Genomic DNA, 15,924 nt, shown 5'->3' with positions numbered 1-15,924 from the left:
TATAGCACTGATGCCACTGAACATGTCGAGTGGTTGAAAGTAAAATAAATATTCAGGAATAATACTTTTACAATTTTTGTAAAATTGTATGTTGCGTTATATAAACTTATTTACATCGGCTGCAGTACATGGGTTTAATCACTTCCACATATTACATACACAGCGCACAACTAATTGGTGGATAACTAGTTTTAAAATCAGAAGTCAAGAATAATGACTGTTATTGTGGATTACATACGACAATTTGAAATTTTGGTTCAGAGTTTAGCAAGCATCATGGAACTTGACATGCTTGGTTTGCTTTCGCGGGCCACATAAAATGATGTGGCGGGCCAGATTTGGCCCCCGGGCCTTGACTTTGACACATGTGGCCTAGTGTATGTATGTACCGTATGCATGTGTACATGCGTGTATAAAATTTAATCAACAATGCAGTTATTAATATTAGCATGCATTGTGAAAAAGCACTGCTTACCATAAGTATTCTCCTGTAACTGTCTCTGTCAATGCCCCACAACTTGACATCAGACCTCGCGCGAACAGTAGCTGCCCGTGGGGTCCCATAGATCAGAGCAAGCTCCCCAAAACTTCCACCTTCACCAATGCTGGTGACCCACTCGTTGTTCACATATACCTGCAAGGAGATGCACCAAGCTTGCAGTCACTATTATCCACCACAATTAAGTGTTATATTAAATCCATGTGTAAATGTACACGATCTCGTTTGGTACAGTTGCTTTTGGCATTTTTGATAATGTTACCCAGTTATAGACCACTATACATTCAAACGTATCTGTTAGAGTGGGTTTCTCAGAAGATCTGCCTGTTACTGTTTAAAATGCAATTCTGAGTCAGACCTATCCACTCCTAAAATAAGCACTCAGTTTCAAAATGGTTGGTGACCGCTACGGCATAGGAGTATCTTTTCTGATGTCGTTCTTTATGTTTCATACGTTGCATCATGATAGTGTGTTGCAAAAAAACAAAAAAAAAACAGCTTATTTGACATGTATCATATTTTCCACATTAGAAGGAACACCATGAGAAGGAATTTTATTTAATTGAAAATATGTACAAAAAAGGAAATAAAATTGTTGAAAAGAAAAATGTTTTATTCTGAATAAATAGTTGGGAGATCTCGTTTCAGAGAGTGACGTTGCATATGCAGCAAGTCACAGTTTCAGCCAGCAACAAACACACGCACGCACGCACGCACGCACGCACGCACACACACACACACACACACAAAAGCCAGTGGTACTATACAAACAAAGACTGGAGGAGAGAGGGCTTGTCGCATTTTGCTATTTGCAATTAACTATGTCCTTGCAACTCACTACTCTGTTTGCATGATAGCGTCTGGTGTTGTTTTATTTTAAGTAGTAACCTTCACATGCGACACTGCTAGGAGGCAGTGCTACTTCAGTGATGTAGAGAGAGCGCATGGGTTTTGGAGGGAGTTCGGTGGTTGTAATGAATCTGAGGAGAGCAGTTGCTAAATAAAGAGGTCTTGAGTTGAAATACAAGTTAGTTTTCAAGGTAACGCCGGTAGCAGAGGATGGTGAGCAACCACAGAGTTCTGCCACCTTTTTAAGAAGGAAAACTCTACGAAAGCTGGAAAGATGAGGTTGGAATTTGGACAAGAGTCGCACACCAATAAGCTCTGAGCTGGTGTACATTAGCCTGTTGACTGTTCTGACATGCCCCCTTATAAAAAGCCGAGCAAATGTATGCTGTAAACAGTTGCACCCAAAAATATTAACATAATCTTACATCCATTTCTCCCAAGTCGATAACATAGAAGTTGTCTCCCTCATCACCTGAAACAGGAAAAAAATAATAGGAGTTTGTGAGGTTTTGTGTGACGAGTGATTTTAGGCACGACACTTCGACTGTATGAACAGAGAGTGAATTTTAATATAACTGAATCAACGCTATTTTTGGGGTAACACCTTTACCTTATTCGTAAATACATATTGACAGCACTGCTAGGAAAGCAGAGATGTAAACAACACTGCACCTTACACTATATTAAAATATACATAACAAGAGTGTACATTCCTTGAAAACTAGCTTTTTTTCCTCTAGAGATGGTCTTTTATTGTATTTATTTATGTTTTCTTATTTTCATTAAGTTAAAAATATTAATTACATATATATGAACTGACTCATATGAAATAGAGTTTTCAGCCATATCGCCCAGCCCTACCTTGAATGATGACTGTTTCTCCAGCAATGTAGTTGACAGAAAACATGGCATCAAATATGTCACTGAAAGACCAAAAACAATTGTTTGATGAGCAAGAAATGTTCGGGAAGGATTGTTAGCGGCGCACCGACTAGAATGATGTGATACCTTCTCTCGTTGCTGTCTAAGTGGGCAAATAGGATGTTTTTTTCCATGGCTTTGCCCAGAGCTGCCATCGTCTTGTAGTCTTTTGGAATAACCTGGTCGAGAAAGAGAGAAAGCAAAGACAGAGTGTGACTGAAAGAGACTGCAAGAGGGACAGATGAGTGATGTGTAGTGTGGAAATTCATGACAAATTTTGTCAGGATAATCCAGAATGGATTAACCGTATTTACCACACTATAAGACACACCTAAAAGCATTCAACTTTCTCAAAAGCCGTCAGTGAGCCCTATAATCGGATGGGCCTAATATAAAGAGACGTAACTCTCTTTCTATTCCCCATTGAGTTGTTTCCCTGTTAGTGTTCCCACGTCATCTAGTGGTGATTATTAGCAGGAACCAATTGTAACCTTAAAGGGTTCTGCCCAACATTAATTGACAAGCGCATTCGCCAACACACACTCAAACCAACAACTACTTGGTTAGCTCTGCGCAGCCATGATGAACCGAAGATAATACCAAAAGCATAGTTAACTACTGACCAAACGAAGGAAGGAGACAAGTAAGACTTCTCAGGATATTTAGCCCTTGTGGACGTGATGCCACAAGGTTTGTGTGGCTTTTTGTTGAATCAATGGTCTTCATTTCTTTGGTCTTTCATTTATTGTTTTGTAATGCCATTTGTATTTATATGTTTCATGTCCATGTTTGAGACCAGTTCTCATGGCTTTGTTGGTTGTGAAGGCTCTAGCTACATAAAGCTGTATTGTGTTGTATTCCTTTAGCATAGCACCATCTAGTGGATGCACAGCACAACCGCAGCCACTATTGTAGCTGCACCTTATAATGCAGTGCGCCCTACATATGAAAACAGTTTTAAAATGGGGCATTATTCGAAGCACCTTATATTCTGTTGTGAAAACAAACAAACATTGCAACTGATATTATAAATATGTTATACTACTTGTACATTCATATACTTTGACATTTATAGGCAACTCCTCCTGTTTGACATATGGCGCAGCATATCGTAACACATTTTCAGTTCCGGTTCTGTTCAGCAAGTAGATTTTATCTCGAGACACTTACCGGTATTAATTTTCCTGCTACTTTGTTACTCAATGTGGGCCAATTTCAGTCTGCAATTTAGTCTCAAACAAAACTCCACATTCACAAACACAGCCTTTAACAAGGTTCCAGCCAGACATCTGTTTAAAGTGGACTCAAACATTACAAACACCTAATTCTGACATTAAAAACACACTACTTGTGTCAGTGTTAGGTTAGCCTAGCAATTAGCGTGGCTTCTCAGTTTTTCCTCATCATCCCTTCAGTATGATACTTGTCAGATCTGTAGCTAAATCACCACCATGGAGGTGAAGATTATTGACAATTAGTAGCCAGTAAAACTTGTTGCTATCTAGCTGGTTGTGGCCTAAGCAGCCCCGAGCTTGCCTCGACGGCCTACGTCCCGTGCGTAGGTGACATTAGGGCGTTGCGGCAGCATTAACACGAGTGCGTCCAAATTCTGTGATTCTCAATTTTGCTATTCAATGTGTATTGATGATGCACAACATGCAAATTTTGACCTGCAAAGTATCTACCTTGACCAACTCTTGTGCAAAACAGGGATGTGTGTTGTATTCTCACTGGAGAGATTTCTGGTTCTTTCAGTTTAACCAGTGAAGATAAATTGCAAAATATATGGCAGACAGAAGGATTATTTTCTTGGTCGGTGACCAATTCATCCTGCGCATTACTGCCACTGTTTGTTTATCAGATGTACACTTTGCTGTGAAGCAGTTTACACTGCAAACATGACAAAAGGTGCCCAACTCAAACATCCATCCATGTGACATTTTTACATGACACACAAATGAGAACATTCTCAAAATAAAACAGAAAAGACCAAAAACATTCAATGCCCAATGCAAGGTAAGCTAGTCCAGCATTCACTTCTATGTGCAGATTTGCAGCGGTGCATTTTAGCACTGACCTTTCTGACATAAGAGGCAGCGTCTTCCTCTGTGTACACCTCAGCACTGATAGCGCCCCTTCTGCTCCTGCCCCTCACCACAGGATTCATAGGTGGTGAAACTTCATCTTCACGCGAGTCCGTGGACTTCTGCTGTAACACCATCTGCTGGACCTCCTCCTGTTGGTGGAAAGAGCATCAACAGTGTCACGAGGGTTCATTTTCTTGACAGCTATTTTACTTCACACAAACGGACACCGCACCATTGCTAAGGAGGGATGGTAGCTATCAAGCTGGCAGAAGAGTGCTCATTTGAAGCAGCTCCCCACCAACACTATAGTTGGACACATCTCTGATTATTCCTAATTCTTTATCATCAATATTTTGCGATAACAAAATTGAACGTACTTACTGTGTTATAGATTACAAAAGTATATGAGTTGAGTTGAAAAGGTGGCACTTACTCCATATTTCTCAGTTATTCTTTATGTACAGAAGGATATGTCTGTAATACAGCTCATAAATTATGTCACAATACTTTAAGAACTATTGCAGTAGCAACATGTATGATATTGAAAAATGATGCTGTGATTGCACCTTATTCATTACAACATGCGGATGATTAACAATATGTGGCATCACATACAACAATTTAAACAATAGACTACGCAAAACAAGCCAGCATATGGGATGGAAAAGCGGTTCCACACATTTTTTACAGTCAAAGGTGTCCCCACACACATTGTCCCACTGTGATTGCAGAAACAAGACAACGCTAATAAAATCTAACTAAAAATTTTTTTTGTTTTAAAAATTTCATTCACCCCTACATTTTTTTTACCAGTTTTGAAGGTCACAGGTAAGATGAAGTCTATCTCAGCTTTTAATGATGTATTTTGCATAAAAACAACCTTCGCCAGTTTTTCAAAGAGGTCCTTGAGGAACGCCATGGGTCGTTCGGGCTGGGCTGTGCACAGCTGGACAATGCAGTCTTTCAGCACCCGCTGAATGTTGTGCTTTTGAACATAGACCTCGCACTCCCGCAGCTTACGCTCATCCTCTTTGTTTGTACTACATGAAGCCATCCTTCTCTTGTGATCTACAACAGGAGCAGAGAGAAATTACAATTTGTGGTAGTAGAAAGGACAAAAGTTTAAAAGAACTAGCTTACACTGCTTAGTGTTATTAGTGTCAATATTGCACATTGCTCCTGGAAGGGCAAAAACATTGTGTTCTTTCAATTTGTTTGAAGTTCGAAACTAGATTTTCGAGAGGAAACCATGTGAATAGAAATAAGAGTCAAGAGGAATACTGTCCCGATTATACAACCATTATCAGGTGTGCAGGAAGTGTTCTAAGTATTGTGTCAATGTTCTTACTGTAACTGCAATTAAAAAACAACAACATGGAAACATTATCCATGATAACACAATAACAGAGATGGGCATTCCATCCCTGGGACGAAACGGTCCCTCCATCCATCCCAGATGGATGCCCATTTTGGGGATGGAGGACAAGAAGTTTTTGCGGGTTTTTTTTTTAAGACGGGCTAAGCAAGGACGGAAGTGGGCTTTCGTCTATCCTCGTAATCATTCCTAACCAGGTCAAGTACCTACGGATGCCCATTTCACTAACGACTGACAGAAACACGTCCAGCCTGATTTGCGTGTTTTATCCGCTAATACACTACTTCAACCCGAATGTGAAACATCATGACGTGCACCTTGTCTCGTGTTTGTATGTGTGAGGGAGTGACTTCGCTTTGCTTCAGGGGGACAAGAGAAGGAGCACTCATCCTCTGTCCAAAACAAGTTTACACATCACCAATGAGTCGGGTGGCTGATGGTGGTTGTGTTGGGAGCTATCTTGGTTGGCGCTTACACAGTTGTGAACAATTCAATCAAGCTGGTTAAGAAAGCTGTCTGTGTTGTTTGCCTGTCTGTCCTGTGCACACCATAGGTGTGTTGGTAGGGTTAGGTTTTTCCCCTTTGTTTAAATGTATTCAGCTGCGTCTGCTTATTGTGCGACATATGCTTTCGACGCCGTGGGGAGGTGGCCAAAAGTTCATTTCAACTTACTCGGGTGAAATGTGCCAAGGACAAAAATTCTAATTGCCTTGGAGTGCTTCAAGCACACCACTGCTCACACAACACACATACTGCATAGGGAACGTGCCAGCAGAGCACAGGGAGGCGTGGGTGGACTTATCTATTAAATACAACACGTCACTCTCTGTAGAGAGGGTTTTTTTCCACAGCCAGCGACATCCGCTGGCCAAAGAGGACCGTCAGGGTCAGTGCCAGCTTTGACAAGCTGGTCTTCCTCAACATAACATGTCCCTTATTGGGGTACCCCACCTACAAAAGGCAGTTTGAGGAGAAGCAACAGGAGGCCGAATACGATCTGAAAATAATAAAGTATGTTTTTGTGTGTGTTAAATTGTCCACACTGTTCATAATTTATATCATTGATGTGTAAAGTGGTCCACATTGGTTCACACAATTGTGTGCAAGCCTCTTGTACACTTTTTTTGCTGCCGGTCTTAAAATGGTGGTGACTCGAATAGGGATTCGCGTGTGAGTGGAAAAGCATTCAAATATGGAATTTAAATATTTGCACTCGGAACAGAATGATATTTTGCAATGCTCTTGCGTGCACTGGCCCATTAATTAAAAGAGTTCAAGACACACTGCTGTACTGTGTATCTATGTGGAGGAAGAGTGCACATACATGTGCCAAACGGCCTGTCCGTCCGGTAAATGGATGTGAATAGGAAATGAGCCAGCTAATGGTCTTTAAATAATGTTCATGAATTCTGAAACCTTTGCTGTGAGCCTCTCTCCCACGGTGTCATGCACGGACGCTTTTTTTATTGGCAGGGGGGTGGGGGGGGGGGGGGACTGGTGAATTGAAAGGACAGAAGCTCTTTGAAAGGACGAGGACGTACGGCAACAGAAGACGATTATTTTATTAATAAGGGCGGAGGGACGATGACGGAAGGGTGCCCAGGTCACGAACGGAGGACGGACCGGCAAAATAGGGTGAAGTGCCCATCTCTGCACAATTGTATGCAATTGTAACAACATCTTAAGCCTAATTAATAGCATTACTGTATTGTATTTTCCCATCAAGTCATACCATTCTACAGTAATTATGCTAGTTTTCCCATTTGACTTCCCAGCACCAGTGCTTTAAATTGAATAAGAATTATTTATTTGCATTACATATACATTTCTATATGACTATTACTGAATATTAGCAAAAGTGCTTTATTGAATTTACGCCTTTTGAATTAATTGTACGTTACGTGTTTTAATAACTAACACGCGAAGAACACCAAGTGGTAAGCGGTCGCTCACAGAGTAACTGATCTGGTATCGCTAACTTTCTTCAGGCTAACTCTTTCCATACTTATAATAAAGTTTATTATCAGTACAAACCACTGTCGGTGTTTTGGGGGATGGAAACCCTGTCTATGAGATGATAACAAAATGACAATGATGCAAGTCTGAAAGTAAGTCATAAAATATTGTAATGTTTATTTTCCGAGCAAAGCTAACTTTTAAACCGCATAAGCTAACACCATAGACGACGGAAAGTGGAAAGTGCAGACATCTATAATGTCCACTTCTTTTATTCATAAACTTTTACACGTTGCAGCTCAAAATGCAAACTTGACAAAAGTCCTTACCAAGTCCCGCTGGGAGCGTTCCCTGTTTGTTTTCTTTTCGGGCCGTAGAGAACTACTTCCGCTAACACAGTTTCACGCTAACTTCCTGTTTTCAATAGTACTACACAGCGTTTGTTCACTTTCTGTGTGATGTGCTCGGTTACATAAGCGAACCGAGTTCAAGCCGCCGTGGACAGTCTGCTGAAAATGGACGGAGTATTCTTCAGGATTCTGATCATAAATATGACTACAACTTCTTTCTTTCTTTTTCCTTTCTTTCTTTTAGTTTTTTTTTAATTTATTTATTTGCGTATTTATTAATTGCTTAATACATTATTACCATCTATCCCAACCGACCGGGTAAGGATGAGTGTACACCCTAAAATGGTCGCCAGCCAATATAAGCGCATATATAGAAAAAAACAACCGTTCACATTCACACCCACAGACAATTAACCTGCAATTGACTGGCAACCATTTTAGAGTTGTTCAATCATTCAATAAAGTGGGTGGCGGAGTGGTTATTCTGGCTTCTTCCCCACATTCTGGCAACCAGTGGTGGGTGGTGCATTTTGGACCTGGACCTTCAGTGCGGACTAAATTGACCTGTCAACTCTCACTAATAAATACACGAATCCCCCATACATTCACATCTGAAATGATTGCTACAGTACATCATTAGTAAGAGTGTACTGTATTGTATGTCGTTCCGTCCAAATGAGATGCTAACCCAATCCTCAACGCTGACACTCAAGACACACCCACTTTTCCTTCACTCCTTTGAGTAATAACACACTGACTTCCTTGTAGTACGACTGCTCAGCTCCATTCGTGTCGACTGTCCAGAGTCCACGAATATACAGCCACTAACTAGTGTACTACTCATCTCAACTACACAAAAGGTAAGTGGTTGTTTACGTTGTTTCGTCGCATCGACTCAGCAAATTCCATTTCTGCTATTTGATACATGAAGCTGAAAAACCTTTCGTCTGCCTGGAGCTTGTGACTATTATTGCTGCCTCTACCTGCTTGAGGAAGGCTGAAAATGAATATCCCCGCTTTATAGTAGCACTTTGACAATCAAGATAAGTACAAATAGTCAACGTTTTCTTGTTCCTGAGGATGAGGGTGCACAGATAGTAAAGGCAAAGAAAAATCCTGTTTGCATAGTATGCACCACTCCTCAAAAGGTGTGTATTATTTTCTCAAACAATTATTCACAGAGAAGTCTGCTCATGAAGGACTAAAAAATGTGTGTGTGTACACCACAGTAAATATGAAAGAGTGCTAACAGATATTGATCAAGACATTTAGTGGATGTTGTTGCTCTTTTGTCTCTTTTATGACAAAGTATCTCCCTGTGCGCCTCCTTAATCTCAGTCTCAGGAGACCATCTGGGCTGGCAGCCACATTCCAACAGCTTCTCCCATCTTTGTTCAGACATGTCACGCTACAGTTTTGGTCTGGAGCCACTTTCTTGCCACACCTGGAATAAAGACAGGACACGTAGGTGAAACACTGTCAACCACTTGCACCGGTGTACTTTCTTTTGGAGTAACACCTGAGGTAAACCTTTGTGGATATGCACAACTGTGGTAATCAGTGAGTCTCTGGCATGAAAAGTTGAGTGGGGCACCACAGTGGGTACTTGACATCCACAAGCAGTAAAGCCGACACAACAAAGTCAAAATCAAGACCACGATCCATTTTATTCAAAGCCAAATTAAGGCTATGAATAAAACCTTTGAATTGTTCAAATCTTTGAATCCAACTGTAGTGTCTCCTCCGAACAGTAGGCAAGGAAAGCAATACTGTAGAGCGATTTTCACATGGCACATGCAGTTAGCCATATTTTTCCTTTTAAACCATTCCGGGTTGAAAGAGTGGGTTTTGTCCTTTCCTGTTTGAACAATGTTAATACCCACCAGCTGATGTGTTCCCAAACGTTTAATTTCTCTCTATATCTATTTTTTTTCTCAAGTGGCAAAGTGCTAAATTTGCCATTTATAAAATTACTATTATCGTCCTTTTGCTCCAGATGAAAACCAACCGAGCCTGCTGCTGTATGTATGCTGCCATCCGCCAAAAGTTAGCGTCTGTTGATTGCGGCTTGGCATCACGTCACGTATATCATTCTGATATTTTGATTGGATGATGGACCCAGTTAATTTTGCCCTATGGCCGTCTACTGAGAGCAGTTTTGGACATGCGCAATATGATTCGAGTGGCTCATCACTTAAATAAGCACTCATGAACGGATTTCAGTCTCTTTTCGTCACGTTTTAAGAAGTTAGGCCATTGAACTTGGCTTTGGTAAACCATTTCTATTATGCAGAATTGTTTGTGAAATTGTCTTAGTAATAACATTGGTATTTATTGAATATTATTATTTGTGCTAAAATATTTAATAAATTATTAGCTCTAAAGACCAATTCCGTTCACACTTATTTTGAGCGTCCGTAGTGCTCAGCAGCGCTGTCTGGTGGGGCCAGGCCCCACTGGCCCCAACTGCAGCGACGTCACTGGTGTATTGCGGATGCTTTTTCTCTATCCCGTAATTGCATTAATGCTGCCTGTGGAACCACAAGGAATCTGATTACCAAAACAGCAAATGGACTAAAGAGGTTCACTGATGGGATCACAGCTGAAGATACTGTTGAGCACTGCAGAGTGTATTGTTGCTTGATGAACATTGTGTACTTTTTGTACACAATGTTCATCATGCCTTACAGTGATAAAAGACAGACTAGCTAACTGACTACAATGTTCCCAATACAACACTTTTATTGTCTACGTTTGATGTGAAAAATAACGGTGTATGTTAAACAAATTTTGCTCAACTGTCAGTAATGGACGGATGGACAGACAGACACAGTAAATGACAGCTCTGACCAAAGGCTTGAACTACAAAGCACAGACTTGCACCTTTAATGATGCAATGTAGTTGAGTTGGTTTGACTAAACCAAACACTGACACATAAATTGTCTTAACTGTGGTGTGTCAGTATTTTGTTCATACCAAGAACGCTCAAAAGAGAGGGAAGATCCCTACTTGATGGTGAGATGACATGAACAAACCGTCATTCTCAAAACAAATATATGAGGTATATGTGTCAAATATTAAATGGGTTTATAGATGAAAATATATACCAGTAAGATTGTATGATCCCATTAGGTTGCCAGGTTTAGCCATGACAAGATTTTAGACTCTAATTTGTCCTGCTTTGTTCCATGAAATGATGAAGTCCTTCCATGAATACATTTGGAAATACTGTACATCCAATACAAAAATGTTGTGAATACTTGTTTCCCTACAGAAATTGCGGTAAGCCCCAACAACAATGTGGTGAACATTTATGAAAAGAAAGGCCGAGACTGGATCAAGATCCATGAGCTTACTGAGCACAGTGGACGTATCACAGGTAAAACAGCTTGTATCGCTTGAGAGTGCCTGAGGGAAGGGTGGCTTCCGCTTCAAATGTTTAACCGTGTCTTTTTTTTTTTTTTCAGTTACATTTATTACCTCTCCCAAGTTCATTGTGTGACAAAAACTCTGATGCTCAATCCAGAATGCCATACATTACCACAACCTACCGTTGTGTCCAGCTGTGGCATCTGTCAACTTAAACTGACTTACAGCAATAATGTGTAATAATTGCATGACAAAATATCAACTCCATGGTAAAAATGATTTGCTTTGGAGGTGGGATTTTAAAAGTGCAAATGTTAAGCTCCGACACAGTTTTTGGGCCCAAATAGCAGAAAGCCACGGTTATTAATGCAATGGGTAGTGTCAAGTAGCATAAGCAGATTAGACAGGGGAGAGGTAAGTTTCAGATGATCAGGAAAAGTCTTTAGTGAGACAAGGTCAGGTAGCATCAGCAAATCAGGCAGGCAATCCATGTGTTCCCTGGGCTGAAAGAAACAGGAAAGGCACATAATAAATGTAAAATTTAATCTACTATATTTCCTGCTCTATAATTGCACCTTCAGTGAATAGAAGCTACTATAGTGGCTGCGGTTGCAGTATGCATCCACTAGATGGTGTTATGCTAAAGGAATGGAATAAGATAAGATATAATAACCTTTATTTGTCCCACACTGGGGAAATTTGCAGTCTACAGCAGTAAAATTGGGGGGAGAAAAGAAAAGTGTTTCATTGCACAAAATAACAACATAACAAAAACCTTTAATAGTCTCACAATGGAGAAATTCCCACTTCACAGCAGCAAAATTATGAGAGGAAGCAGTAGAAGAACAAAATAAATAGGAGCTGCTGGAAAGGCAGCCACTCTCGCGGCGCCATCATGAAGTCAAAATAACACAACAAAAGACACAGTCGGACAATCTTAATCACTTTTCCTGCATACATTTTGTTGTTTGAAGCAGTTATAGATGAAAGAGGAGAGGATCAAAGTGTCCTTTCACCAGTGGATCAGAGACGTCATGCTGAAAATGTGCACACGTCTGCTACAAGCTAAGTTTTGAAAGCCAACACGAAGCTGTAGCGTCCATTGACGAAAAGAGATTGGCTCACATCTCCTGTCCCAAGTAATCCACTTCAACTCCAAGCCGCGACTCCCAGTTCCACATCTGCATCGGCGCTCTGCGCTGACGCTCCTTTCTTCTCATCGTCGGCTCCTCAAGCCTTGCATCCATCCAGCCGCAGACCATCCAACAGCACCGATCTCTCCGCTGAACAAAGCGGGGCTGTGTAAAATGCTGCCCATTACAGGCGCAGAAAAACACAAGTGCCCCAGAGCTGTCCAGCAATGACAGTCAAATGGCACCGACATTCCTCCCAATCAAAAACAGTGCTGGTATACCCATGCTGACGAGAAGGCGCAACCACCAAGCACTGAGTCTCCTCCTTGATGAATGTCGTAGCGATAAAATGCTGAAAAACAATCCACATCCGGTCCACACGACGCAACAACATACACAAAGTGACAAAACAAACACAAAAACAAACAAAAAAAAAAAGCATGGCTCATGAGAGCACTTGCCTACGGCTGCCAACTCGGGCGCCATCTTGGACTGTATACAGTCCAATATAAGTGCAATATAAAATATAGCATTAGCAATATATTTGTAGAATAAATATAATAAATTAGGAATAGCATAGAAAACTCAACATAAGGTGGCTGTGCTATTTACAATGGTTACAGGTTTTCACGTATGTTTATTCAGCAGCCTGACAGCAGTCGGTAGCAGCAGGCGCAATACAATACAGCTTTATTCATACAGCGCCTTCACAACCGCTGCAGCTGTAACAATGAGAACTGGTCACAAACACGGACATGAAACACATAAATACAAATGGCCTGACAAAACAATAAATGAAAGCCAAAAGTTATGAAGACAATTGATTCAACAAAAAGGCACACACACCTCGTGGGCTCCACAAGGGGCTAAATATCCTGAGAAGTCTTGCTTGTCTCCTCAGTAGTTAACTCTGCTTTTGGTATTATCTTCGTTTCATGATGGCTGCGCAGAGCTCACAAAGTAGTTGTGTGTTTGAGTGTGTGTTGGCGAATGCGCTTGTCAATTAATGTTGGCCAGAACCCCTTAAGGTTACAATTGGTTCCTGCTAATAATCACCACGAAATGGCATAGGTAGACTAACAGGGAAATAACTCAATAGGGAATATCAAGAGACTGTGACAGTTTCTTTATATTAGGCGCATCGGATTATAGGGCATAGCAATATATTTGTAGAATAAATATAATAAATTAGGAATAGCATAGAAAACTCAACATAAGGTGGCTGTGCTATTTACAATGGTTACAGGTTTTCACGTATGTTTATTCAGCAGCCTGACAGCAGTCGGTAGCAGCAGGCGCAATACAATACAGCTTTATTCATACAGCGCCTTCACAACCGCTGCAGCTGTAACAATGAGAACTGGTCACAAACACGGACATGAAACACATAAATACAAATGGCCTGACAAAACAATAAATGAAAGCCAAAAGTTATGAAGACAATTGATTCAACAAAAAGGCACACACACCTCGTGGGCTCCACAAGGGGCTAAATATCCTGAGAAGTCTTGCTTGTCTCCTCAGTAGTTAACTCTGCTTTTGGTATTATCTTCGTTTCATGATGGCTGCGCAGAGCTCACAAAGTAGTTGTGTGTTTGAGTGTGTGTTGGCGAATGCGCTTGTCAATTAATGTTGGCCAGAACCCCTTAAGGTTACAATTGGTTCCTGCTAATAATCACCACGAAATGGCATAGGTAGACTAACAGGGAAATAACTCAATAGGGAATATCAAGAGACTGTGACAGTTTCTTTATATTAGGCGCATCGGATTATAGGGCACATTGTCGGCTTTTGAGAAAATGGAATGCTTTTAGGTGCACCTTTAGGTGCGGAAAATACGGTATTATGTAGATTGAAAGTGAATCAAGCATTTGTGTATTTGAGCTTCACATCATTAATTATTCTTTAATGGAACCTCATCGTCATGTTCACAGGCATCGACTGGGCTCCTGAGTCCAATCGCATCGTCACCTGTGCCTCTGACCGCAACGCCTACGTGTGGACTCTAAAGGATGGCTCGTGGAAGCCCACTCTGGTCCTTGTACGAATCAACCGTGCAGCCACCTGTGTAAAGTGGTCTCCCCTGGAGAACAAGTTCGCCTTGGGCAGTGGAGCTCGACTCATCTCTGTCTGCTATTTTGAGAAGGAAAATGATTGGTAATAGCAAAATGGAAACACGCAGCCCTTCTTTGCTGCAGTATACACTGCACCTTTTCTCTTGGAAGAAAATGACAAACAATAATGAACAAAATTCTGATTTCAAATTGGTACTATTATAGTTTTGCACAAATTTGATGCTACATGTACTGCTTGTGTCCAATAGAAGGCCCCACCGACACAGAAAATTACTATAGAAACTAAACCCCCACAAAATCTTTTTTACAGGTTTATAACTGTAGCACATCATAACCACACAGCAGTCTGTTATGAAATGCACAGTTGCCACGTTGCTTTACAGTCAGTACACATTTGTATACTGCTTCTTGGTCCATAAGAAAGTAACTGATGGTGTTGTGTGATTAAATCAAGCACAAGTCAAACACAGACATCACGCACAGGCTGTTGAATACTTCTGATAGATGCACTGACACAGCTCCAGATTTCTACAGCTCAGCACATTTCACCTTTTACAGTTTCCTTTAAGTTTGTAACGACGGCTTTTTGAATTTTTTCCCTTCTTACCCACAGGTGGCTTAGTAAGCACATCAAAAAGCCCATTCGCTCCACCATTCTGAGCCTGGATTGGCATCCCAACAACATTCTTCTGGCAGCTGGGTCTGCAGACCTCCACTGCAGGTATTTGTTATCCCATATTGAACTGTGTAGGAGAGGAAAGTGCTTTTATTGGATCGGCTAAGTACACTCCCAAGATTTCAAGTATGACTAAATGCCCAAGTGAAATAATTCACCAGTTGTTTTTGACAAAACATTAACCCAATATGGTCCTCAGTAGTATGAAGTGTGCATTATTCGTGTGTCGTATTTTGAGTGTGAATATTGCATTTTGAAATGTAAATATCTAGAGCATATACGGTTAAGAGCAAAATAATTCATACCCTGGCCAATTCAAGCAAAATAACTGATTGTTAGAGTAGAGGATTTCTTTTTTTAATTTCACAGATTGAAAACAGTTAATGACAATGACTATTTAAAGGGGGCAATATTTTACACCATTCTGTACAAACTTCACATGATGTACATAGACATTGTACAGACAGATAGCTTTCTGATCGGCATTTAGAACAATGGATAAGATAAGACAAGAAAACCTTTAGTAGTCTCACAATGGAGAAATTCCCACCTCACAGCAGCAAAGTTATGAGAGGAAGAAGTAGAGGAACAAAATAAATAGGAGCTGCGGGAAAGCCAGCCACTCTGGCGGCG

The 15,924-nt window shown here is 40.8% G+C and overlaps 2 protein-coding genes across 3 annotated transcripts in view; one reads left to right on the top strand and one right to left on the bottom strand.

Annotated features, from left to right (window-relative positions):
- LOC109508583 (cAMP-dependent protein kinase type I-alpha regulatory subunit-like) overlaps positions 1-8,148 on the bottom strand; it is a 27,414-nt gene extending 19,266 nt beyond the window's left edge. Inside the window, exons 1-7 of the mRNA XM_019858607.1 lie at positions 8,017-8,148; positions 5,237-5,424; positions 4,347-4,505; positions 2,357-2,448; positions 2,210-2,271; positions 1,774-1,820; positions 476-634 (exon numbers count right to left, since the gene is read on the bottom strand). Coding sequence (XP_019714166.1) covers positions 476-634; positions 1,774-1,820; positions 2,210-2,271; positions 2,357-2,448; positions 4,347-4,505; positions 5,237-5,410 — 693 coding nt within the window. The 5' untranslated portion in view covers positions 5,411-5,424; positions 8,017-8,148. The remainder of the gene's footprint in view (positions 1-475; positions 635-1,773; positions 1,821-2,209; positions 2,272-2,356; positions 2,449-4,346; positions 4,506-5,236; positions 5,425-8,016) is intronic.
- Positions 8,149-8,769: 621 nt separating this feature from the next.
- Positions 8,770-15,924, top strand: part of LOC109508582 (actin-related protein 2/3 complex subunit 1A) — a 10,106-nt gene continuing 2,951 nt past the window's right edge. The window contains exons 1-5 of one of the 2 annotated variants that reach the window (XM_019858605.1): positions 8,770-8,897; positions 9,376-9,501; positions 11,313-11,417; positions 14,475-14,697; positions 15,229-15,336. In XM_019858605.1, coding sequence (XP_019714164.1) covers positions 9,438-9,501; positions 11,313-11,417; positions 14,475-14,697; positions 15,229-15,336 — 500 coding nt within the window. In that variant the 5' untranslated portion in view covers positions 8,770-8,897; positions 9,376-9,437. Of the gene's footprint in view, positions 8,898-9,346; positions 9,502-11,312; positions 11,418-14,474; positions 14,698-15,228; positions 15,337-15,924 lie in introns of both variants that reach the window. The other variant, XM_019858606.1, reaches the window with a different exon arrangement.

Source organism: Hippocampus comes, unplaced genomic scaffold (genome assembly GCF_001891065.2).
Source record: "Hippocampus comes isolate QL1 unplaced genomic scaffold, H_comes_QL1_v1.1 scaffold187, whole genome shotgun sequence".
NCBI lineage: Eukaryota > Metazoa > Chordata > Actinopteri > Syngnathiformes > Syngnathidae > Hippocampus > Hippocampus comes.
The sequence above is the reverse complement of the archived record's forward strand: the minus strand, read 5'-3'. Positions and strand labels throughout refer to the sequence as shown.